This window comes from Gorilla gorilla, chromosome 1 (genome assembly GCF_029281585.2).
Source record: "Gorilla gorilla gorilla isolate KB3781 chromosome 1, NHGRI_mGorGor1-v2.1_pri, whole genome shotgun sequence".
NCBI lineage: Eukaryota > Metazoa > Chordata > Mammalia > Primates > Hominidae > Gorilla > Gorilla gorilla.
This window is the reverse complement of record NC_073224.2, coordinates 94422440-94448260: the sequence shown is the minus strand read 5'-3', so window position 1 is coordinate 94448260 and position 25821 is coordinate 94422440. Positions and strand designations below refer to the sequence as shown.

Here is a 25821-nt window from a genome sequence, read left to right as displayed (position 1 = left end):
GTTACTCTAGGCACACAGTAGATCTTTGTAACAATAAGTTAGACATTTGTATAATTTTATTCCTTGAAGAAACCTTAGAAATCAGCTCTTATATTTGCATTTCTCTGCCTGCAGTTGAAGTGATGAGCTTGACTGTCTCTCGAGGTCTCTCCCAGCCCTGGAATCCCAGGCTTCCTTCCAGACTGTGCTGCGATGAAGCAGATCTGTGAGATACATCCCAGTCATGGTGACAAGGGGTGACTTGACAGTGTGCCCCCACACTTCAGGTGTCTGTGGAAGTCAGGCTGTGAAGTAAGGAGACCAGTTCCATGAGGCATTTCGGGCACCATTTCATGAGTTTATTACCCTTCTATTTTGCCAAATAGCCCTGAGGAAGGTAGTCATCAAATCGAGAACGGCTAAAATGAGGAATGAAGAAGATGGAAATTACAATAACTTCAAATAAAAGCAAGCCAGCTGATGTGATTAAAAAGCCCTGTATATACAGTGGGGGGAAAATGATAATCAGACCAAAGCAGTCGTAAGAGAGAACAGTGATCAAGATGGGAGACAATGTTATCTAAAGATTAAATTAAAAATAAATAAGATAGATGAGGAAAAGAATGAGTAACAGCTGCGACAGGATTGTGAAACTGTGTTCATGCTGCAGGGCTGGTTGAGAAGAGAAAAAGACACACCAGTATTCAGGCAGCATGCTGGGGATAGGAGTAAGGGGTGCATTCTTCCTATAGTGTCTGGTGGTGTTCTATCAGTGAAGCATTTGGAGACTCTCGTCAACCCACCGCCCCTTCTGATATTTTCCCCAGTCCCTCTAAGGATAACACACTGGGCCCCCCAGAATCACATGGGCTGGGACGCTTAGGGAACCCTTCTTCCCGAGACCAGGAGTCATGCTGGATTTCCCAGGACCATGCCTTCACAGTTAGGCCTCATTTATCTGGTCTTGAGCAGCAGGTTGATTCTGTTTTCCGACTTCTACGTGTGTCACATTGTGCTTCTTACTTTCCCAGAGGTTTTCCTTAAGAATACCACTTGATTTTGTCTCCACCATCTTCAGGTGACTTGGTACCTTATCTTTATCAGCTGGTTTCATTTCGCTCTGTGCTGCAGCATGTCTTTTGGGGTTAGGAATGCCCATGCCTTCCAGGACCTCAAGAGAAAAATCTCTATACCACACACTGGAGACTCCCCTAGCCCCACCGAGAGATACTGATGTTGGGAGAACAAGAAATATTTCTCTTTGTTTTTCCACTTGACATTTCTAAGTTTGTTTCCACAGTTTTCAAGTATTTGTACAACATTTCATGGGTTAGAGAGTATTTGTGCATCTGTTGTCGCATCTGAACCTTATAATCACCCTGAAAGATGTTTTTATTATTCTCACTTCAACGATTAAAAAAGGAGAAGGTTGAGAGAAGGAAAATAATTTGCTCAAGGCCCCTTGGTAGTCTACATCCTCTACCCTAAAGTTCTGTTTTGGGTTATGGCAGGAGAGAATTGCGTGGCAGGTCCTGGGATTGCTGGGAGAGACCCAGTGGGTCTTGAGCAGGAGGCGAGGCACATGGATGTAGACTCAGGAAACCTTGCAGGTGACTGGAGACCTTTCACAGCCTCTGCAGTCCTAAAGTCAGCAGGCAGTCCCCATGGAGATGAGGCGCGTTAGAGGTAGAATGCTAATACCTGGGGGAATATGGCTGTGTTAGTCAGGATTCTCCAGTGAAACAGAACCAATAGGATATATGTGTGTGTGTGCATGCTTACACATATTACATGTGTTTATGTATAGGTACACATACTTAATATACACATACACATATAAGAAATAGTTAAGGAATTGGCTCACATGATTATGGAGGCTGAGAAGTTCCAAGATCTGCAATTGGGAAGGTGAAGACCCAGGAATGCTAATATATGGTTCCAGTCTGAGTCTGAAGACCTGAGAACCAGGAGAGCTGATGGTGTGAGTTTCAGTCTGCACATTGGCAGGCTTGAGACCCAAGAAGAGTCTGACCTGGCTGGAAAAGACCAATGTCCCAGCTCAAAGCAATCAGGCAGGAGGCATTCCCTCTTACTCAACCTGTTTGTTCTATTCAGGTGTTCAGATGGATTATTGGATGAGGCCAGGGATGATGACAGAGTAAGATGAGGTCTCATGGCCAGAGACTGAAAGAGGGAATAAAGGATGAGAACTTGAAGACAACATAATTGATTCTAGTCAGGCCCCAAAAATGTGAGATCATGAAGAAAAATCATGTGACTGCCCAGATTTTCATAAAATGCTTCTTGAAAAGTATACAATATGGAAAGCAGAGCTTAAAAACAAGTATGAGTGCAAAGGAACAACCATTACTGAGATAACTGAAACCCTGAATGCATTAGGCTTATGGAAAAGGCTGAAGATGAGAGAAAAAGGGGTGTGAAGGAAGAGAGAGTTGGCACATGGCAAGGGGAAAATCTCAATCCCATTTTTCTAACTGTCTTGGTTTTTTTCTTCTCAAGTAGAGAACTGATCTTCAAATTAGAAACACTAGAACATATGTGATTTTAAAAAACCGAAGTTCAAAACCAAGAGGAAAAAGGAAGGTATTCCTCACTACCATGTGTCCAGGCCTGAATCACTGGCTTCTGGGTTCCTGAAAAATATGATTGCAAAATAGTGATTGGTCATCTTTTGCAAAATCATGAGGGATGGAGAAGAAACAAAAAGATTGCAAAAATAAAGTATTGCAGTTTTTAGAAAGGGGGCAAACCTGGATCAGGAATTACCAACTAGTGAATTTGTCATTGCTCCTGGGCAGAATTCTAGAAGAGATCATTAAGCAGATGGTCTGTGAGAACTTGGAAAAGGAAATCACGATCACTGAGAGCTAGTCCTAAAAAACCAGTTACCCAAGTATGTTCAGGAAATCTGCCTTACAGCAGTTGCGCAAATTAGCTTTGAGCATTTGAGTAGACTACAGTGTGAACCAGCAATGAGATGTTATAACAGAAGAAAAAAAACATGATCAGAGATGCTTTGCTAAAAATTCAGTTCTAGGGCATAGAAAATATTTATCCAAATATACTCTGTGCTGTTCAGATCCCTTACAAATGAGTTCAATTCTGTGAGCTGCATTTTAAGATAGTCACTGGCAAGTTGGAATATGTATGGAAAAAGTTAAGAGAAGATGGAACTCATATTTATTGAGCAAGCAACTTAACATGTGTTGGGCATTGTGTAAAATGTGGTATGTGTGTTTTAATGCTTAAAACAATACCATGAAGAAGTCATTAGTATGCCTATGTTAGATGAGGAAATGAAGGATTATGTAACTGAGTTTTTTGCCTCAGGCCAGCAGCTAAAAGATGGCAAAGCTAAGACTTGAACCTGGATCTTTCTCATCCCCAAACCCATGCTCTTTCCACAGTGCAAACCTGCCAGAGAAATAAGGGACTTGGAAAATGAGCCAATTGAGAAACTATTGAAAGAAGAAGTAATTCACTTTAAAAATGAAAGGAGTGCAGAGGAGTCGGGGAGTGGGGAGGGCATCAGGAAGAATAGCTAATGCATGCTGGGATTAATACCTAGGTGATGGGTTGATAGGTGCAGCAAATCACCATGGCACACATCTACCTATGTAACAAACCTGTCCATCCTGCACATGTACCCCGGAACTTAAAATAAACTTAAGAAAGGAGTAAATATAAACATGATATTGTTTCCATATATTAAAATGTTGGCCATTTGGAAGAGGAGTAGCCTTGTTCTCTGAGATCCCTAAGGATGGAACTAGAGCAGTAGTGTGGCAGTAATTAGAGCAGTTCACATTTATTAACCATTTGCTATAAGCTGACCCCTCTGCACACACTCATTCTTTAAACCTTACTAGCATGAGTGAGGTACAGCACAATGATCATGCCTGTTTCACAGGTGAAGAACAAGAAGGGGGTTGAGATAATGACCAGGGTGTCCCAGCTAGTAAGTGGCAAAGCTTGGGCTGAAATCCAGGTCTGTCCGCCTCAGGGCCAGTGTTCTCAGCCATTTTCCTCCACTGCATTCCTGTTGGCAGAATTCCAGTCAACATGAGGGAAAATTTCCTGGTAACTAGAACCTCTTAAAAAGGGATCAGATACTTTGTTAGAGAGTGAATTGCCTATCAGTGATGAATCCTGACAGACAGAGATGCTGGCTTGTATCCAGGCCTTATGACCCCATAGGTTTCTTTCTACTCTAAATTGTTGTTGTTGTTGTTTTTCTATGATCTTAAGAGAAGCGAGTTTACCTGTAGATGAATAGTTTGAGAAGGGGGGTATTGGTGGTGAGTCTAGTTGTTTTTAAAATCACGTTGTCAACCTAAATCCCAGCATGATGATAAACCCAAAATCCAGTTTCTTCCAGATAATGTTTTTCTTTCAGTCATTTATGGTAAGTCTGTGGACATATGATGAATCTGCGGAAAGGTTTATTACTGTGTAAAAGCATAACAGTTCTGTTAGTAAGTAAAAATTATAATGCTATACATATTTTGAAATAAAAGTAATAAATTTTAGGGCCAGCTGTGGTGGCTCACACCTATAATCCCAGCTACTCAGGAGGCTGAAGCACAAGAATCACTTGAACCTGGGAGGCAGAGGTTGCAGTGAGCCAAGATTTCACCAAGAAAAAAAAGAGAGAGAGAGAGAAAAGAAATTTAAAGAAGAAGAAATTTTAGGAAAGTTGAAGGGGGAATAAAACCTTATTAACATTATATGAACTACTTTGGTATCCTACTCTTTATAATTATAGTGAAAGTTGGGAAAATTGACTAAGGTACTTTTTGGAAGCAGGATTATCAGAACTAGGCTAGACTGACTTAAGGGTAAAGATGAAGAAGGAAAGAAAGAGGGAAATCTTTCCTATTCTCTTGAGCACTCACCTTCCTCTACTCTCCCCCAATTTCTACCACCCCCACAATCACAGTGCTTAAGAAAACCAAGTAATGGAGAAATAAGGGTTCTTGGAATGTATTTCTTGATCTGGAAATTTGGACTCAAGAGACATTAATTTGCTGATTTATTAGTTTGTTGATGAATGAGGTCGCATGGAAAAACTTTCTACCTCTTGGTAATGTTGGTGGAAACTTTTCTAAGCTTTAACTAGCTGACTTTTTGGTTAGCTAGAGATTATTTACTTTTAATAACAACATGCTAAGTTTCTGAAATCAGATATAGCAGAGCAGTCTCCAGAGAGCTGTGGTCCAAAGGCAGTGGCTGCATCCATGTACAGTTCTCATCAGATTTTCTGAAAAGATGCTTTATCTGTTAAGGTTAAGTTAACCTTGGCTTACTGCCGTTCCTCTGTTCCTTCCACATCTCTGTGTCTTGTGGGCATGCCAGTTTGCATTCAAATCTGCTGTATCAGTTTTAAATCCAGTTCTCAGTTCTTAGCGTATTACATAAGAATAAGTTAACTAAAGAATCCAAGAAGTTTTACGTATGTTGCTGAACTAACTGGATCTGACTTCCTTGGGGAAAATGAATAGCCAGGCAGATCACATTATAGATGAGCATTAATGACAGCTGGAACACCTCCCTCCCTTCTAAGCAGGCAAGGAACCTCCCGTGTGCCAATCACTGTGCTGGCACTGGGGATACCAAGATGTGTTCCTTGTTCCTTCAAGGAGCACATGTAAAAACATCATAGTGTGAGATATGTGCTGTGGCAACGTTGAGCCCCAGGGTATTCAGCAACTCAGACTGCTGAAGAAAAGGGAGGGGAAGGCTGCTCTGAACCAAGTCTTGGCAGCCACCAAAGGTGTTCACAGCAGTTGCAGAATTGGGAAGATGCACACACCTAGTTCTGCAGGCCTGTGTAGGTCAGGACTCTGGAGAGAGATGACTGCAGAAAGGTAGGTACACCATGCTAAGGAGTTTGGACTTTATCCTAAAAGCAGTAGGAAGCCTTTGGATGTCTTTAAGAGGAAAATGATGGGATGTAATTTGTCTTTTTTAAAAATAACACTTTGCTAGCAATGTAGAGAATGGGTTGACAATAGGTGAGTTAGGAAGCAGAGCAGCACACTGTTTACAGGATGTTGTAAAAATCCAGGTGAAAAATGAGAACTCTAGATGATCAATACCTTGGAGTTGAAGAGAAAAACATAAATCAGAGACATATTGGGGAGCGAGTCTGCAAGGAACTTGCTCCTGAGTGATGGCTATTGGGGAACAGTGGAGGAAGCTGTTGAGAATGACACCTGGGTTTCTGGCTTGAGTAGGTATGGTGTCCCCTTATCAAGATAGGACTTGGAGAATTATGGGGAATATGATGAATTCACTCGGGGGTATGAGGAATTTGAGAAGCTTGAGAACCATTCAGGAGGAGATGTCCAGGAAGGTTGGCTGAATGGGCCTGGAACTCAGGCAGGAGATGCTGAGATACAATTGTAGATTTGTCCCTTTGATGTTAGGAAGACAGTTTGACATCATTAGAAGGATAGGGGACTGGAAACCACACTAAACAGCCTCTATTTCAGAACCATTTAGAGATGATAGACATGTGAGATGTACTGAAATGCCTGCTAGCTGAGTTTAGCAGAGAAACTACAGTCCCCAAGGTGAACTTGGGTTTTTTCACAGTGTTGTTTTCCTCTCTGTGCCCACCTTTCTTTTGGACTTTCCTCCCAGGCTTCTTGGGGTCCTGTGGCAAGAATCTCAGTTACTAGGCTGTTTAGAGGCTATATCAGTAAGGGGATGTAAGATGGCATTTTACTAACTCTTCTACCTCCTCAATAACTCTTGGAAGGGTTACTATTAGTAGTCCCATTGTACAGATAACAAAACTGAGCCTCTGAGGGGTGACATAGCTTGTTTTTTAGTAAGTGGCAAAGTTGTAGATGAAGTTGTAGACTCTCAATCCCATTCTCTTTCTTCTATACAGCACAGACCTACACTAAAACAAATCAGGCCTGTTAAATCCTTGAACGAAAGCCATCAGTGTTGTTAGTGGTGAAAAATGTTTTGCAGAAATGATGTGGCCTCTTAGGTGCTACCAAGAGCAATACACTCCTTGGACTGCCCAAAACTAATTCCACTGATGCACCCGCTCCAACTCCCTGCACTGACCCCACAGCAGTCAGACCTGGAGGCTCTGGGGGGGCCCTGTCCTAAGCCATCTTAAGATGCAGCCTCTAGGGCCTTGCTTATAATTTTCCCCCTTTCTCCAGCCTCCCCTTGTTCCTACCTCTGCCCACCCCAAGCAGCCAGAATGATCCTTTAGTTTAAAGCATAAGCAAGTCAGTCCTCTGCTTAAAAGCTGATGGCTTCTCATCTCACGTAGAATATAAGCCACGACCTTCAAAGCCTTCTACATTTTGGCCTCTGGCTGCATCTATGACCTTGTTGCTGACCATACTCACTCCACTTGAACCACACTCAGTTGAGCCTCCCTGGGTGTTCCTTGAATGCTTTTAACACGTTCTGAACACTGCAGGACTTGTAAACTTGCTATTCCCACTTCCTGCCGTGGTTTGGCCCAGGTATCTCAGTGACTGGCTCCCTTACCCCATTCAGATCTCGGCCTCTCAGTGTGACCTCCCTGGCTACCCTGTCTAAAATAGCCCCCATCATGCTCCATCCCTTAGTCTGCCTTATTTTTCTTCATAGCACTTATTTTATATTTGCTTATTGGCATTGTCTGCGTGTAAGCTCCATGAGTTCAGGGGCTTTTTCTTTCCTGTTTCTGTTGTGTCCCTGGCTGCTGGGATAGTGCCTGGCCCACAGTGTGCACTCAGTGGCATTGGTTGAATCATGGAATGAACACATGGATGCTGTGGTCCAGGCAGAGAGGGGACAGAGAGTGGGATCACTATCACCAAAGGATCTAAGATTATCTTAGTCCCTCCCAATGTGGTAAACATTGCTGGTTCCCTAAGTTTCTGCATTTGGGGATAATTGTAAACAGGCATCAGAAAACATGTATGCATCTTTCTGGGTAAGAAGCAGGTTTGTTGCTCTGATAAGGGTGGGAATGATTTTTCCTTCTAACATACAAGTTACAGGGATAGATTTGCCACCTCAGGAGATGGTTAACAATAGTGTCGGTTCCATGTCCTACCCCTGCCCCCTCTACCAAATCTGAAAGTCACAGTGTTAGTGTTTGTGGAATCTGTTGAAAGTGCCTCCTGCATTGTGACTTTTTGATCCTGAAGGAAGAAGACTTTCTGTAATAACTTGGCTCTGATGAGCTGTGCTTCAGAGTGTTCTTAAACAGAGCTTTCCTGGTTGGAGATTTAAACCTAAGGCCATTTTCAGTGCATTTTTCTGTTGTTCTTCCTTTAGGATCTTCTATGTCTCTCATGATTCCCAAGACTTGAAGATCTTCAGCTATATCGCTCGAGATGGTGCCAGCAATATCTTCAGGTGTAACGTCTTTAAATCCAAGAAGAAGGTAAAGAGGCGGTTGCCGTCCATCTGCTATTTTCCTCTAATGGATCCAAAGCACCCCCAACATTGGCCCGTCTCCCTGTTGAAGACAGCTGTCGTAATGCCGACATGGGGCAACTATCTCAGTAGTCTGTCATTGCTCCTGTATAATGGAATTCTCTTTTAGCATCATCTGAACTTTGTACTTAGTTACATACAGATAAATGCAAAGGGATTGACCGTTGACTACGTGCTCTGGGATGAGAGCAGTTAAACAGCACCAGGAGTGATGCTAACCTTAGCCTTGGGGTAGGAAAAAAGCATTGTCATTTACTAAGGAGACCCTTCATCACAATTTTGTATATTGATTAGGGGGCTACAAAATATGAATACACATGGAGTCTGGTTTAGACTCAGTGTGTGATATTGGTTATCCTGGGTGATTATTTGTTATGGCAACCTTGATACTCAAGTAAATGCAACTTTGAGGATTCTGAAGAGGCATTCTTTATGTTAATGTCATTCCCCCAGGAGTCTAACACACACAACTGGGGTTTTAGAAGCCTAGACTCTAGCCCCGCCTCTCACTGGAACCCTGATGACATTATGTAGGTCTCAGTGTTCTCATCTATAAAATGAAAAGAATCGTCAAAATCAGCATTTCCTAAATGTGTTCTGTAAAACATTTATCAGCCAAAATGTTTCATGTTAAAACTACCTGATTTAAGTTGCTGAGAAGGTCTGATGTTAAAAAACATGTTGTTTAACCCAGAATTTCCCAAACTAATTTCACAATGGAACCATATTTTTTCCATGTAATATGTGTTAATATCCTGGGAACTGTTTTTCTGCAGAAGAGATTTTGGAAAACACTATTTGTGCCCGTAAGGACCCTAATAAGTCCACCATTCTAGAAACAAACTACTAAGCCTGGCTTTCTACAAGAACTTCATTTTATGCATCTTTTGTCTTCAGGCCTCTTTAGCAGATGTTTAGGTACCTTGTCAAGTACCTTGTCAATAACACATGCCAGGGTCCAGATTTACTGATAGGTGTCCTATTCCCTACCCTAGCTCCACAAAGAGAATTATGCTTTGTTAACTTAGCCTCTTCCTCTATGGAGATTTGTGCCCTTACCCACCCTGTTCCAGGCTTTTTAAATGCAAATCATGGAGTTGGATGAAAAGTGCTACAACTGGAAAGATGGCAGGAATAAAAGAGTAACTTGCCAGACTTCACATCTAGATAATAGTATAGCTGAGAGGGAAAAAACATAAATGAGGCTAAGTCAAGCTGCATTAAAGAACTGATAGAAAGGGGAATAGGAAGAGGGAGAGAAAGAAAAGCCATAGGCGCTGGAGATGAGAAAGTTTAGAGTTTGGGAGAGTGAAAGGCTCATATGTGGCCTTGTGTAGGGGACCTGGGGAGGAGAGAAAAGGAAATACAAAGTCTCCCTGATGGTCATGAATTGGCTCGTCTGTAAGGTTCTGACAGATGCAACAAGACTGGAATTCCCTTTTAATTCATTTTGAGTATTTGACTGTGCTTCTGACTTTAGTTTCGTACAAAGACTGGACCATGTGGACCTTGGAATTTATTAGAGTTACAAATAACGCATTATCATTTGCCAGGTTCTTTAATAGTTAATCTTATTTTATCCTTATAACACATCTGTAAAGAAGGTAAGACATGTAATTTTCACTTCCCAATTTTACAGATGAATAAACTGAGGCTCAGAGAGATTAAATGACTTGCCTGAGTTCTCATGAATAGGCACTGGCTAGAATAGAACCAGGGAGACATGCAGGACAAAAGAATTTTGGGCAGGAAACCTAGGTAAGAGGACCATTATGTTATATTTGCCTTGCTATCAGATCTAACATAGCAATACGGACGCAGTGGGGGCATCCACTTCTGACAAAACCTGAGTTTAAGACCAGTGCTCACTTGGAACTTTGATCTTGAAGTGAAGCACAGAATGGAGTTCCCATTATCCGTGAAAAGGAGTAGTCATCTGGTTCCCTATCATGTCAATTTTTTTTCCATGTCTCGTAGCTCTTACAGCGAATTCTGATATCTGGCTTTCCTGTTTCCTATACCCCTTTCATCCTCACCTACTGAGACCCTAGCTCTTCATAGAGTTGGTTCTCAGGCCCTTTCCTGGCCTGGAGCCATGCAGCTGAGGGGATTGTTTCTAGTCAGCCTGGGCGTTGAGCCCTGTTGCTGCTGAGCTGTAGGTGGGAAGGCTGGTTTCCAAGCTAAGAAAGGGAAGTGAATTGTTCAGCGAAGGATGCAGAACTGGGAAGGGCTGGGGAACACATCTGCAAGGTTTTGCTCGCCCTTCTGCTTAGCCTCCAAACATGGTGATTTACCTTTTTTATAAAGCACTTCTTATGTCAAGAGGTAATAGTTAACTTGGGAAGGAGTTTTAACTGGCAAGTCATAGGAATGCTTCAGAAGTGGTGGACGGGGGGAAAGGACTATAGAGGACATGTGTGTTGCAGAGATGTTGCTGGGTTGTTGGAAGTCAATAGGGAGTCCTCTTGACTGGAAGCCCGCAGATGTGGGTGTTCTCCAGAGCCCTCGTGTTGGTCATAGTGTAGAAAAACCTTGTCTGAGATCCTTGTTGTGTTGGGACTTTGGTTATTGCTGTTTCATATCACATCATGTCCCCTGCATATATGCCCATGGCACGTTTCTCATGACCTCTAATGGGGTGTCATCATCACCCTACAGTTCACATGGGGAAAGGGTTACCTCCTCTGTTGGTTGAGAATATGGGTCAGATGTCTCAGCTTTCCTGGTTGAGGGCCTCCCTCGACCTTGTTCCCTGCACAGCTATTACTCTGTACCTATGGATCTTCCTTGGGCCACTCACACAGATAGCCAGTGTGGCTCCCACCTTGGGAGTTGTATCCTTGAGCTAAGATTTTTTCAAGTGGGCTTTCACCAGAAGCTAGAAAGCAAAATAGTGCAGGAATATAACATGGTACCTGCTATTCTTCTATACTCTAGATTATCTAAGTTCCAGCCTCATATTACATCAGATAATAATATCTAACCTGTTTTGATTAGTTGCTATATGCCTGAGACTGTTCAAAGTTCTTTACATGAATGATCTAATTTTATTCCCACAGCAGCCCTGTGAGGTAGGTGCAGTTATGCTCTTCATTTTATAGGTGGGAAAATGGGGCCTCAAGGTACATAATGTGTGTAAAGACTCAACAAGTAATGGAGTCAGAACTGAACCCAGAGGGTCTGACTGTGGAGCTCACACTCTTACCCACTCCATTATACTATTGTTGTTGGCTCATGAGGAAGTTATATAACTCAGAAGTTGCTTTGTTTTCCAAGACCCATTTGTAACTGGGTTCTGCTGTAATTATTACATGGGTATGAAGAGCTCCTTAACTCCGAATGGCCCAAATCACTTTGACATAGATTTTCCTTTTTTCCTCATAATATCTTTTTGTGGTTAATATTGACTCAATTTTGTAGTTGAAGAAAGAAAAGGCCCAAGAAAGTAAATCACCCTTGGTCACACAGTGAATCAATGATGCCATTGAAATTAGAAACAGGCTTCCTCCTTCTCAGGCCAGGACTTTGAGCGCTAAACCCTATTACACAAAGCTCATAAGAAAGATACGTGAGCCTTTCTGGACTTGAGTTTTCTCTAGCCATCAAATAAGATGAAAGGCATCTCAGGAGTGCTGATTGTTGTGTGTGAAGTGACGTCATCTTTAAGGAACAAATTCTCTGTGACTGGGAAGGATTGTCAGGATTGTGGTGGAGGGACCCTAGCACTCTTCAGACCCACACTAGAAAGGAGGGATGGGAGTGGGTCTTTTCCTCACTGTGAGCATCCAGCGGAGATGCTTGCTAATAACATGGGCATTCCTTGTTTCCCCTCCTTGGGGGATATAATGATAGTATTCATTTGCAGGGCCTTTTGCCTCTCGAAAAGACTCTTGCATGGTCTCTTGACCTCTCCCGTGGAGTGGATGTCATCCTCCTGTCATTTTCTCCTAGCCCTAGGAGTATATGGCTGTCTGCCCTGATTACCAGTGAGTGCACTTATTAATGCATCAGTGCGTGAAGTGCTGGTGATTAACAGGAGCTGCAGGCATCTCCCCATTATCTTCACGGGCAGCTCCTTGAAATAATTTTGCCTGCAATCACAGCTCGATTGGTTTGGGTTAGGAGAAATAATTTCCTCCTATAATGCTGTCACTATCAAATTGGGGGCCACAGCTGTGAAGTTGAACTGTCCTTTAGAGGTTGCAATGGATTTTGAATGATGATGACAGCCATGTGCTAAAGAATAAGTCACTTGCCTGGTCAAACTTACGAGATGAAAGATAGGAAAGTTCTAAAGTTAGGGAAAGAGTCTGTTTTTTATACTTTAGGTTGAGTTGGGAAGTCAAAATGCAGGAATCATGGGTCTCAGAACTCATCTAGTCTGAATCACTCTCTTTGTGGATGAGAAAATCAATACTGAGAAAGGAGAATTAACTGTCCACAGTCACCCAGTTGGTTCTGACAGCACTGGGATTGTAACTCAGACTTCTTTTCTCTAGGGTACTATGTTTCATGGACTAGCAGAGTAGAAGGAAAAACACAGCTATCTGTTGGAAACTTTAAGATGCAGTATGTCCTGTCAATGTAGAAAATCACACCTGCTTTGAAACTAAACTTTCCTTATACTGAGCAGTATTCTGATGTCCAAGGCATCACCTCAACCAAATTATATAATCAAAGCCACTAAATAATGTGTTGGACGAAAACCTAACCCATCTACCATTTCAGAGCCTTAGTACTGTAGATCCTACTGTATGTAGAAGTCCAAATATAAATGTATTTTCATGCTTTGGCATTGTAAATTCCATAGATTAAGATCATTTGATAGATATAAGCTGAATCTTTTACTAAGATTTCCCCCCACCCAAAAAAATACATTAAAGAAACATGACATTCAGTTCTATTTTTGTTGAGATTCTGTGGCAGTTAAGGTCAAGATAAGGACATTATCTTGTATTGCTGTGATAGATGAGAATTATAAATCTGTGAGCTGTCCCACAGCTGACCTCATGGACTTCAGTTCTCTAAAATTCAGAACCACTTGTCAGTCAAATTTGAGTACCCAAAAGAGATGGGGGAGAGGGGGAGTGGAGGAGGGGACAGGGGAATAGTAAACTAGAGAGCTGGTAGACCATTAAAGAACCTTACTTGCAAGATGTGTGCCCCCATTCTTCTCTTTTCTCCTCTTATTATTGTCATTGTCATCATCATCTTCATCTGGTATTTTGTACTTATACTCTCTACTTGCTTATCTGATGACTCTTAATCCTCTTTGTAAGTTGTAAAGTAAAGAGAGAGCTTCTTCCAGGACAGTGAAATTCAGAACAGCGCCCAAAATTATTTATCAAATCAGCTATAGAATATGACTAATAAGAACCATTCTTTACATGCATATGGCACTAAAAGATTCCCAAATTTTATAGGACCAACCAACTACAAAGTCGTTAAGAAAGAGAATAGAAAATAAAATCATGGTCTATGGCCATACCACCTTGAATGTGTCTGATCTCATTAGCTAAGCAGGGTCGGGTCTGGTGTGTACTTTGATGGGAGAAAATAAAATCATGATTGACTATAATTTTTCTATGGGCCAGTGAAGTACAGGAATCAACCTTTTGATTTATGTCTTCCTAAAGCTACCACTGTCAGCTTTTGTTTGCTTTCGGGTGTACAACCCACAGTGATTGTGAATATAGTGTTATTTTCATGACCATTGATGCAGTTCATCAAATGTTGACTCCTGCTAGGTATGAAGTTGATACCCACATTAGGTGTGCTGAGGAGAACAGCCGTTCATTGCATTTGGACTTAACTTTGGTTCTGGCTTAAGGGATGTCCTAGGGTTGTGGGAGAAGGAGCTGTGTCAGCGTGAAAAGATGGGTGGTTTGAAGAAACATTGCTGTGTGTACAAGGTAAGTGTATACAGTTTTAAGCTTCCTTTCCAGCTGTATTTTCACAAAATTGCCTGTAATTGACACTCCCATGAGCAGGCTCTCCATCTGGAGCTAAGAGCCACTCTGAGGTTAGACATCCCTTTCCAGTTTTGAAAACATCAAAGCAACCATATCCAGCCTAATCTTGACAATGAAGAGCCCACAAATGCTTTTGGGGCTTAGAAAATAGAAAATGGCTTTTGGACGAGAAGATTTGATCCGTGTGGCAAAGCACTTTTAGGGGCTTATGTAAAACTAAACTGGATTTGTACAGAAATAATGCAGTATAATGATGCTTTTTTTAAAAAAAAAAAATCTAGTAAATTCCAGAGAATGGCCAGATTTTGGAACTCAAATAGGCTGCCTTCTCAATGTTCCACTTGTTTACTCTTTGTACCTCACTGCCTTCAATCTTTAAACCTCCGCTTTAGTCGCCAAAGGCCTGTATGTCGTCATGAGGTGGAGCAACTGCTTCACTGTGATCTAGAAGACCCACAGACAAGCATTCATAAAAACTTCTGGAAGGGACTCCTTTTAAAGCTGCTATTTACCAGAGTTCTCCCTCTTGGGTGCAGACATGGCTAATTAATGATAAAATCCCAGCGTGTGAGATTCTTGCATTTTGGGGTTGAAGGCAGAACCAGTTTTCTTGCCCAGCAGGCCAGAAAGTGAGGTAACTAAGTGGGGTAGGCCTAGCAGGCAGGAGCCAGCATGGCTGTGCAGAGAGCAGATGGTGAAGACACAGCCCCTCCCAGGCACAGGCTGCCTCTACTGACCACCTTCAAGTAATCACCTCCCTAACGAGGTCCCCATATAGAATCCTCTAAAAGTAGACTTTTTAATGGTGAAGCAAGGAGAGCCTAAAAGGTCAAGGGACATCAGAACTCACATAGCCATTTATGAGTACAGTGAGGAGCTGTTTAGCCCCTTCTGACTCCCTGAGTGGTAGATAGGAAGGGCAGTTCTTTTATGTGTATGTATGTAGTCATTTTGTAAAACAGTTAGAGTAGCTTGATTATGTGTTCCAGTGCAGAGGGCTCTTTATGAAACATGCTACAGTGTCCTTTTACTGTGAATAGAAATATAACCTTCACATTAAAGGAGTAAAATAAAGGATAAATTAAACCATTTAATTTATTAATTTAATTATTAAACTGTTTACCACTCAGTATGCAGATCTAGAACTCTTAATGCAACAATTTCCTCACATATAGAAACTATCATACTAGCTCAGACCAAAGATCCATTTGGCTCAGGAATTTTCCTCTGCTGCTATGGTGGAGGCTATGCTATCTGATGCACAGCCTTTTGGATGTTAGCATACATAAGTAAGAGGTGATTCCCTTAGTCGCTTTATGTTTCTACTATGATAAAAATTGTTCCACCTTTCCTGCACTGCTTTTTCTTTTCTGTCTTAATTGCCTCTTGGTGCAGTGAATTCCATAGTCAGGATAAAACATTTCTTGAGCATTTACTATATGCCAGGCACTGTGGTAGGTGCTATCATATATTCAGTTTTTCAGTGCAGTTACAGAAATACTGTAGAGAACAACGGATGGAGGGAGGATAGGAAGGAAATGGGAGGCTGAAGGATGGGATGCCCTTTCCAGCATGGGGAAGGCAGAACCAGTAAACCTAAAGTCTGCATTTCCTACTTTTTCAGGGGAATCAGGTAGAGGTTAGGGTCAGCTGCTGATCCTAGTAAAAAATACTAGTAAAATGTAAAAATGAAGTGTTATCAATATTAACCATTAAAACCAGCCTACTTCCTTACAGCCACTTTGGGCTTATAGATGGTTGAATATGTGAGTATGTTCCACATGTTTGTCCTTGATAAAGGTGGCAGAATAGAGATTTGAGCTGGAGTCTATATTCTTAAGATGCTCAGTTCTGAGCATAGCCCATCGTCCATTGTCATCTTGTGATGCCTGAGAAATACAGGTCCTCTCTGAAGTCATTCTCCCACCACCTTTATCCTCTTATTTAAATCTGAGGGATTCCTTCCAAAGATAAATTTAGAAATTTGATTCCTACCCCTGTCTAATCCCATAGATCAGGGACATTTGTTTGAGGATCTTTAAATTTTTAATATCATCTTAAAAGCTGGTTAAAGGAATATCTGTGATTTACAGAGATGATGGAATTTGTAACACGTCCTCCTTAGGAAAACCTGAGATAGGAACAAACTCAGTAGTGAATTTAGAATTTTCTATATAACTGTATTTTAAAGGGGGAACTGTATTTTAATCTGTACCCTGGGAATGATACTGATGGGAAAAGACTAACTCAGTCTTTGCAGATATTTATTCAGTATGAGATATCTGGGTTAATTCATGTAAGAGAAGAAAGTAATGGAATTAAACACTTAATCTCTACATATCATTTGGACTTACCATATTTTATTGTTACAACCTAAAACATTTACCTTTTTTACCTTTTGTAAAGATACCTGGGGGAGCAAAATTCCCAAGAGTCAGAGAAGAAAGTAGAGGAAGGTTTCTGTATAGTGGACACTGGTAGGACAGTGGTAGGCAGAATAAAGTCATACCTAAGGTTTAGTAAACTAGTAATGAGCTTTGCCATAGACGATTAACCATAGGCAGTCTGCTCTTACTCTCATAAAAGGAATAGGAACCAAAAAATCTCAAGGCCTAGGGGAATAACAGTTTCGGATGTAGGAGCCTTTACTTCTCCCTTTTCACCTGAGAGTTAAGCTTCCTGGCACAGCCTCCTAAGCACAGCACAGCTTGGTGGCTAAAGGAAATGTAGAAAGCTGGAATGTTCCTGGCCCACATTTGTTAGGGACTGTGTCTTCTAAATCACACCTTTTTGTGTGTTTTGGGAGTGGGAAGTATAGGGGCTTCTTGCTTAGGACTGATGCCTACTGCTTCTCAACTTCCTGTGCAGATAGAACAGTCATGTCTTACACACTGCAAGCCTATGGTATGAGAAGGGGCCTAAGCCTGCCCTGTGGACACAGGAGGAAATTAAGGGTAGATGTAGAAAACAGAGGTTCTGATTCGCCACTGGGTGATGGTGGACCCCACAGAAGTTACCCATCTCCTCCTGCTTCGCTTAAGGTTCTTATCTCCCACAAGTGTCAGGATATTTCAGGTGAGAGACCAATGGAGAATATCCCTGGAGTTAGTCTAATGGCTAAGAAAGGTTAGAGCTGTAAAACAATTACTTCTAGGAGTAGATTTGAACTGAAGAATATAGGGAGCAGTAGAGTTGACTGAGATCTCAAACTGACATGTAGATGATAATTAGTCAAGATGCCTTTCACATTAATATGGATGCTCTGGCCTGAAATAAGCAGAAGGAACATAGAAATGACTCCAGGCTTGAGGAGAAGCAATTCTAGAAGTTATACCCAGCAGAGAATGGACTACAGCAGTTGTTCCATACACAGGGTTCCAAGGTCCCTAGGAGTTCACAAAGATAGTAATAAGAAAGATGAGCTCATTGTAATATGAGCTTCATTTATACATTTCATATTACCATTAGCTCATCTTTTTTATTACTACCTTCAACAAAGCCTTCTACACTTATCAAAACACTGGATGTCAGTTAGGTAATGTAATACCAGCTACCTCATGCTGATGAAAAGCCCTACTTGATTGCTGCCATTACCTGGGAGGGGGGTGGGAGGTGGATGTGATTGATGGACTATATGGTGTCAACAGGTGTCCATGGCTGACCTGAAGTCAGATCATCCAAAACACGATGAATGTTAGACTTGAGTATAGGGTGACAATCACAATTAGATTAAATTGTAGCCCATGGTGGTGGGATGCTTGAGGCCCACTGAAGTAAGAGAAGCAGTGTGCTGAGCCCTTCCCAGCCTGAGCTCTGAAACTCTAAATAAACCACATCACTCATTTCTGTCCTTGAAAGAAAGCAAAAGCTGACATCATCAAACCATAATCAGTTATCCACCTTTGAGGCCATGCCCTGGAACCCCTGCATGTGGCTCTTCCTCACAGCCTGCATGGGTGGCCTAAGACTCTACATAGGAGCAGGCTTCTTTGTCCTCTCTCTCTTCTCCTAGTTAAATGGTGGAATACTGGGAACTAGGGTCAAGTTCTCTTCTTGGGCTCTTAAAGCAAGAGATTAAATACCAAAACAAAAGAAAGGAAGGAGCCACAGAATAGACCCAAGCACATGAGGTCTTTGGAGTAAGTCTGGGAAAGTGTCACCTTAGATTTAGTTGGCTGCCAGCTAGTAGTGTTCCAGAGGAGCTGGGTGCTGAGCTTCCATTGGTTTCTGCTGTTTAGGCCATGGCTTCCAAGCCTCATGTTACCACTGCCCTTGGTCTGCAGGAGCTCCAGGGAAACTCAACATTTGCAGCAGCATTCAAAAAAGAAAAAAATGATAGCCGAGTTCCTCTTAGTTTGATGGACCCATTGAACATTTTATCATGGCTGGCAAAAGTTTCCGAAGCATATTGACTACTTGTGTTACACATGGGAGGGAAGAATTGGGGCTAAGTCCATAACTGGCATATTTGCTATCTGTCCTTTCAGTTGACTGATTGTTTCAGCACTGTGGTGACAGTTTCTGTTTTCTGGAGTATTTCAGAAAGGGGAAATGTCTTTGCACTCATTTGTATGTGCATATCTGAACAACTTTAGATTTTTCTGTCTCTTTCTTTGGCTGCTTCATGAGTTTCTATCCACATGCCCCTTGCGCATCCTCACCCACCCTGTTCTTCTCCTTTCTCCTTTCCAGAGCCAAGCTATGAGAATCGTTCGGACGGTGGGGCAAGCCTTTGAGGTCTGCCACAAGCTGAGCCTGCAGCACACGCAGCAGAATGCAGATGGCCAGGAAGATGGAGAGAGTGAGAGGAACAGCAACAGCTCAGGAGACCCAGGTAGGCACTGCGGCTTCTGTGGATGTGGGTGGGAAGGCAGTGCACACAGTAGTCTCTGGTGGATCACTGCCCTGACCCCCAGGCTGTGAACTCATTTTAAGAAACATTTTATTTTTTCCGTTTCTCTCTAAATTCTAGATTCTCTTTAAGGAACACGTATTACTTTTATAACAGAAATTAAAGATGTTTAAATTATTAAATGAGGAAGTATTTAAACTGGATATCAGGGAGAGGTAGAGCTGCTACACTACCAAATCTGACTTCAAAGAAGTTTTCAGTAAAAAAGCACCCCCATAAAACAAATTAGAAAGAACATAAATTTATAATTACCTAGTTTGTTTTATTAAATTTCTAACTTCTGTAGTTCTATAAGCCCTCAATATGGATAGTATTTTAATATCCCCAACTTTCAAGCCTCATTAAAAGTCAGGAAGGAGGCCGGGCACAGTGTCTCAAGTCTGTTAATCCTAGCACTTTGGGAGGCTGAGATGAGCAGATCACTTGAGCCCAGGAGTTCAAGACTAGCCTGGCCAACATGGCGAATCCCTGCCATGTTGCCTGTATTTTCTACTAAAAATACAAAAATTAGCCAGGCATGGTGGTACACGCCTATAGTCCCAGCTACTTGGAAGGCTGAGGCAGGAGAATTGCTTGAACTCAGGAGGCGGAAGTTGCAGTGAGCCAAGATTGTGCCACCGCACTCCAGCCTGGGCTACAGAGCTAGGCTGCCTCAAAAAAAAAAAAGTCAGGAAGGAGACAATAAATGTGAAAAAATGAAGTATGGGCAAGAAAAAGAGCAGGTAAAAAAAAAATATTGTTTATGTTAATTTTTAACATGGGAAATCCAAGAAAATAAACTGAGAACTGTTAGAAATAATAAGATAATTCAGCTAGAAAGTCAAAGTTCAATAACACAGCTATATCTGTGATTTTCATATATTCCAAGAACAGCTGGTTAGAAGTCATAGTGGAGGAAAAAAATCCGTTAAAATAACAATTAAAAAAAAAGATACTTATGAATAATCACAATAAAAATGTGTTTGTTTCCTATGAAAAAATCTTAAACAAATGGAAAGGCATGCCATATTCTTGGATGGGAAAGCTCAACATCATAAAAATGTTAATTCTCTCTTTGTTTATCTATAAATTTAACATGACAATACAGATTTCTAACAGCAAAAGAGGTACCACAGTAAGCTACAGTATTCAAAACTCATGGGATATAGCTAAAGCAGCACTCAGAGGAAAATTCAAAGGTTTAGTTATTTACGTTAACAGATGACAAATCATGAAAGTCAAATGAATTAAGCATCCCACTCAAAAAGTTAAAAAACAACAAAAGAAACGCTAGTCTGCAAATGGCAGCATTGCAAAGTGGCTCAGAGAGAAGACCCTTGCTTTGCATTGTAGCTGCACCAGTCACTGCCTGTGTGATCTTGGGCAAGTTCCATAACCTCTCTGTGCTTTAGTTTACTCTTCTGAAAAACAGAAATAGTAGTACTGTGTACTTCAGAATTATTGTCATAATTAGATAAACTGATACTTTTAAAATGCTGAGCCTGGTGCTTGGCACAGAGTATGCACCACATACATGTATGCTATTATTTTTAAGTAAATATGTGAAAATTTAAAAAAACAAGAATAGAAAAAATTCTGGAAAAGATGAATGATAGCAGAGGAGGAGTGGCTTTCCAGTAAAACTGTGCTTATAATAGGTAAAACTCATGTTCAAATAAGTGCCTGAATGGATCAGAATGGAAACTCATATACAGACCCAGATGTGTTTGCAAATTTAGTGTATCACAGAGGGGGAATCCCTATGGAGAAAAATGTGGAAATCTTTATTAAATTTGAAAATTCATATGCCTTTTGACCCCCAAATTTCCTTCAAATTCCCTTCTAAGAATTAATCCTAAAGGTAGACCCATAAAGGTGTGAAATGATTTCTATATAAGGTTACATAGCAAAGAATTTGTTATAGAACCAAAGGATCAGAAACAGCAAGAGGGAACTTTTAAATAAATTACAGTACAATATGGTACAAATAATGGAATACTGCACAACTATTAAGAAGAATAAGTTAGTTCTCTATGAACTGATTTAAAGCCATCTTCAAGATATTTTGCTTACTTAAAAAAGTCAAAGTTTAGAATTGTGGATAAAGGAAAAAAATAGAATTGTGGGTATGACATACTACCAATTGTATTAAAAATGTATAGATTTAAATGTGTGTGTATATGTAGGTATATATGTATACACATGCATGCACACACACACATTTCTTATGCATGGAATATCTCCAGAATAGTACACAAGAAACTGGTAACTGTGGTTCATCCTGGGAAAAGGAACTGGGTGGCTGAGGTGGCAGGAAGATTGACTTTTCACTGTACTTTTAAAGCCTTTATACTTTGGATATATATTAGTTATAAATCTTGAAAACCTGACATTATTTTCATCCTAGTGCTCAGTTTCTATGTGACTAGAGGGAATTACTTTACTTCTCTTTTGGCTTACTCATTTCTATTAAGTAGTGACATTCTATTACTAATGACAGCATCTCAGTGATCTTGACTCATAAAATATCATTACACAGACGGAGCCTTGCATTTTGTCATGTACCCTTGGCCAGTCTCAGTTTTAGCAGGCCGTAGTACTAATGTGATGTAAACCTTAAAATTTTTCCATCTCTGTGATCTAGGGCTTAGAGATAAAACAGAGAGACAGATAGACTTTGGCGAATATTTTATATATCTCTGCTGGTCAATTTTTAGAGCGTAATGGTGACAGTTTCCTATAACTAATATGGAGGACACATCAGACCTCTAGCTGGTTGCTTGGCTCAAAGAACAGAAACCAATCTGCTCATTTCTGAATTGGAGGATTTGCCGTAAGAACTGCTAGCTGGAGAAGATTGAAGTCTTACATTGTTAACTCTTCTTTGGTCATGCCCATGCCCCGTTGGTGGCCTGATTGGCAGAGAGCCACATCCTAACTCTCAAAAGCTTTTAAACCCACAGTCACATTGGCAGCCAGTATACACATGTACAAAGAAAGTTTAACCAGAAAGTAAAGGATATTTTCTCTGGTGAAGACACCTATTCCTGGAGTGAAAGCAGTTGGACGCAGAGAGGATGCCCAGAGGTTGAATGTTTGAACACTGTTATTATCACAGAACAACCATCAGAGGAATTTAATCTAATCTCCAAGTACTTAATCAGAACCTGTCACTCAGCTGCTGGCCACAGAGGTCAGAGTTATATGGTCTGGCCAGGTGGAGAGAACCACCTGGATAGCATTTTATGTAAACAACACCAAGGGCTAGATCTTATTTCCCTTTTGCAGTGGGAGCTGCTCTCTCCTTGCACTTCTGGCCCCTGCAGTGGTCTGCTGGGTGGAGTGGGTTTGATGTGATTCACGATTCCCTGGGGACTCAGTGGGGATTCCATAAGGATCACTTCCTATACTTTTCTTTCAGTCCTACTTCCCTCACTCCTCCCTTGTTCCCTGAGCTCCTTCCTGCCCTGAACATATAGTAAGTATCATGGACTTTTCAGCCACAGTCAACGCTGTTCCCTCTGCCATGGGTCCCTGCCTTCACCTCCATGCAGACATCTTACTCATCCTTCAAGCCCAGCACTGTCTTCTGGGAAGCCTGACTTTCAGCTCCCACTCTCGTTCAGAAAATTTAAACCCTTTTTTTCTGGGTTCCTGTGTTTTCTTCACTCCTGGCTGATGCCGTTAACATTAACATTTAGTCCACTGTGTACCAGACATATAGCATAGCGTCCTCTGTCTTTAGTGGAGTGTGAGCTCTGGGAGGGTAGGGACTTCCTAGCACAGCAAAGACTTGTTGAATAAACTGACAAACAGAGTCAGTGAGTGTGGCAAGGAGTACATATGTTTTAGTCATTGTCAACAAGTGTTTGTTAAATGCTTACTGTATGCCAAAATGAACAGAGATTAAGTAGAGATTTCAACTTTTAAGCAGCCCCTTTTGATGAGGAGTGATGACACTTGGTGTCAGGGGAGCAGGTAGAAATGAGGTGAGACTGGGAGGCTGAGCAGAGTATTGATGAGAAGGTGGTGACAGTGACCATGAGTACAAATAGAGGCCAGTGTGGTCACACTCCTTGATTGTAACAGATGGTCAGCTTGGAAATAACAGGCATACCAGCTATGTTTCTCTCTCATTTATATTACCTTTTTGGAGATAGTTTTCCCAAATCACATTACTATACGTGAGACCTCAGCTGCTTGGCTTCCGTATATCACTCTTCCTAAGAAAAATGGAATTGATATTCTATGTGAAGAAATGCCTGGGTCCATTCTAAAAAAGCCGATCAGGCCCAGGATAGTTTCTTCAAGGTTTAAGATGTCCAACAGAGCGCTGAGTCTCTGCAAAGAGATCAAGCATGGGCTGGATGTGTTAAATAATATAAAGGGAGGCAGCAAGGGCTCTCCCCTGCTCTTGTAGGTGAGAAGAGGGCCTGTGGGGTGATGGAAATTGTGTTAGGGACATGTAAAGAAAGAGAAAGACAGAGATGGCTCATGGGCCTATATGGCAGAATTCTCTCTTCCTCCAGGTAGGTCGGCCTTTGCTCTATTAAGACCTTCAACTTTGCCGGGCGCAGTGGCTCATGCCTGTAATCCCAGCATTTTGGGAGGCCAAGGCAGGCAGATCACCTGAGGTCGGGAGTTCAAGACCAGCCTGACCAACATGAAGAAACCCCGTCTCTACTAAAAATACAAAAAATTAGCTGGGTGTGGTGGTGCATGCTTGTAATCCCAGCTACTGGGGAGGCTGAGGTAGGAGAATTGCTTGAACCCGGGAGGTGGAGGTTGTGGTGAGCCGAGATCGCACCATTACACTCCAGCCTGGGCAACAAGAGCGAAACTCCGTCTCCAAAAAAGGGGGAAAAAAAAAAAAAAAAAAAAAGACCTTCAACTGATTGGATGAGGTCTTCCCACCTTAGCTCAGAGTCTACTCTGAGTCTTGGCTTGGCTCAGAGTCTACTGATTTAAATGTTAATCTCACTTAAAAAAATACCTTCACACCAACATCTAGAATAATGTTTGACCAAATACCTTGGTATGGTAGTGGCCTAGCCCAATTGACACATAAAATTAACAACCACAGAAATGAAGAGACAGAATGGCATGATGGAGAGAGAGTTGGAGCCATGGGCTAGAGGAGCCACTGAGGGTTTGGGTTGCAGCACTGGAACCACTGGGACTTGAATCCTGACTCTACCACCTTTCAGCTGGCTAATCCTCGGCAAATTTCATGCTCTCTCTGGAGCTTCGTTTTCTCATCTGTCTGGTATTGTGAGAGAATGTATGTAAAGCAGCATAATGCCTAGCATATAATATGCTCTCCGTAAGTACCCACTGTTTATCGAGTTTTCTAATGTTATAAGTACCCACTGTTTATTAAGTTTTCCAATGCAGACTCCAGAATACATGACCTCATCTGTACAGTGAGGGAGCTAGACAAGGCCTCTCCAGTACTGATTTTATGACGGGTCCAAGTGAAATGATTAACTGGACGCCCTCTGGTTATTGTGTAGTGCCGAGGCCATGAAGCTAAACCATACTTTGAGTCTGAGCATTTGGAATTAGCATTTGGTTCTGGGATTGGAAATGTTTTCTTATCAAGGAAGGCTGTTTACTGCCTAGCCCATTAGTCACTTCCTTTTTACAGCCCCACACACGTTTTCACTGTCTATAAACTGCTAGGAATGTGTTTCTTCTTACTGTAAATGCTTCTCCCAGAGCATTTTTGACTCTACTAAGATTGTTGCCTAATGGCGCACCTTGAGCGCCCAGAGTTGAACTGTTGGCTGTTGCTTTTTTTACGAGAATCTCACTTTCATGTTTGGGAGCTTTTCATTTAGTGCAATGTTTATCTTTCCAGTGGAGCTGCCCCACCTGACACGTCAGCAGGCCCTCCATTGTGCAGAAAAAACATGTTTACTCTGAGGAGCTGGAAAGTGCTGTCTTGTCATGTCTTTTCATCATTTTCAGCGGTGCTTTCAATGATGTTGCTCACTTTCATTGTGTGCCTCTTCCCTCTCTCCCTCTTTGTGCCTGTCTTTCTTTCTTCCCTGTTCTTACTACTGTTCCCTCCCTGGGGGAGTTTTGTCTTTTGTATCATTTGGCAGCAGCTGCCCTTGGCCATCCCTGGGACTCCAAGCCAGGTGGGGCCACTGCCCCTGTGGCACTTGCCCTGTTGTGCCCTATACTGCTTCTCTGACTCCTTCTGGAGAGGGTTTCCTGGGTGAGACTCTGTTCCCCTGGAGGTGACCCTCCTCCCCCAGCTGCAGACAGTCCAACATGGGAAAGGGCTTGGAACCTTTTGGCAAAATAGACCTTTTTTGAAAATAAAACTTTTTTTATTTAATGTGAGAAAAGCACCTAACATCTACTCTCTTAGCAAAGATTGTGAATATGATATTATTAACTAGAATCCTCGTGTCGAATCCTCGTGTCGTACATTAGAGTTCTGGCCTTATTCATCCTACATACCTGCAACTTTGTATCCTTTGACCTACA

General features: G+C 41.7%; 1 protein-coding gene and 1 non-coding gene across 5 annotated transcripts in view; both read left to right on the top strand.

Moving 5' to 3' along the window:
• The window catches only part of NOS1AP (nitric oxide synthase 1 adaptor protein), a 320296-nt gene that overhangs the window by 258457 nt on the left and 36018 nt on the right, over nt 1-25821 (top strand). For 3 of the 4 annotated variants that reach the window (XM_004027787.5, XM_019025884.4, XM_063693452.1), the window contains 2 exons: nt 8299-8407; nt 19125-19266. In XM_004027787.5, the coding sequence (XP_004027836.2) occupies nt 8299-8407; nt 19125-19266 (251 nt within the window). The other variant, XM_055364504.2, reaches the window with a different exon arrangement.
• MIR556 (microRNA mir-556) lies at nt 17818-17926 on the top strand. The gene has a single exon (NR_106500.1). It is a non-coding gene; the product is annotated as a microRNA mir-556 (primary transcript).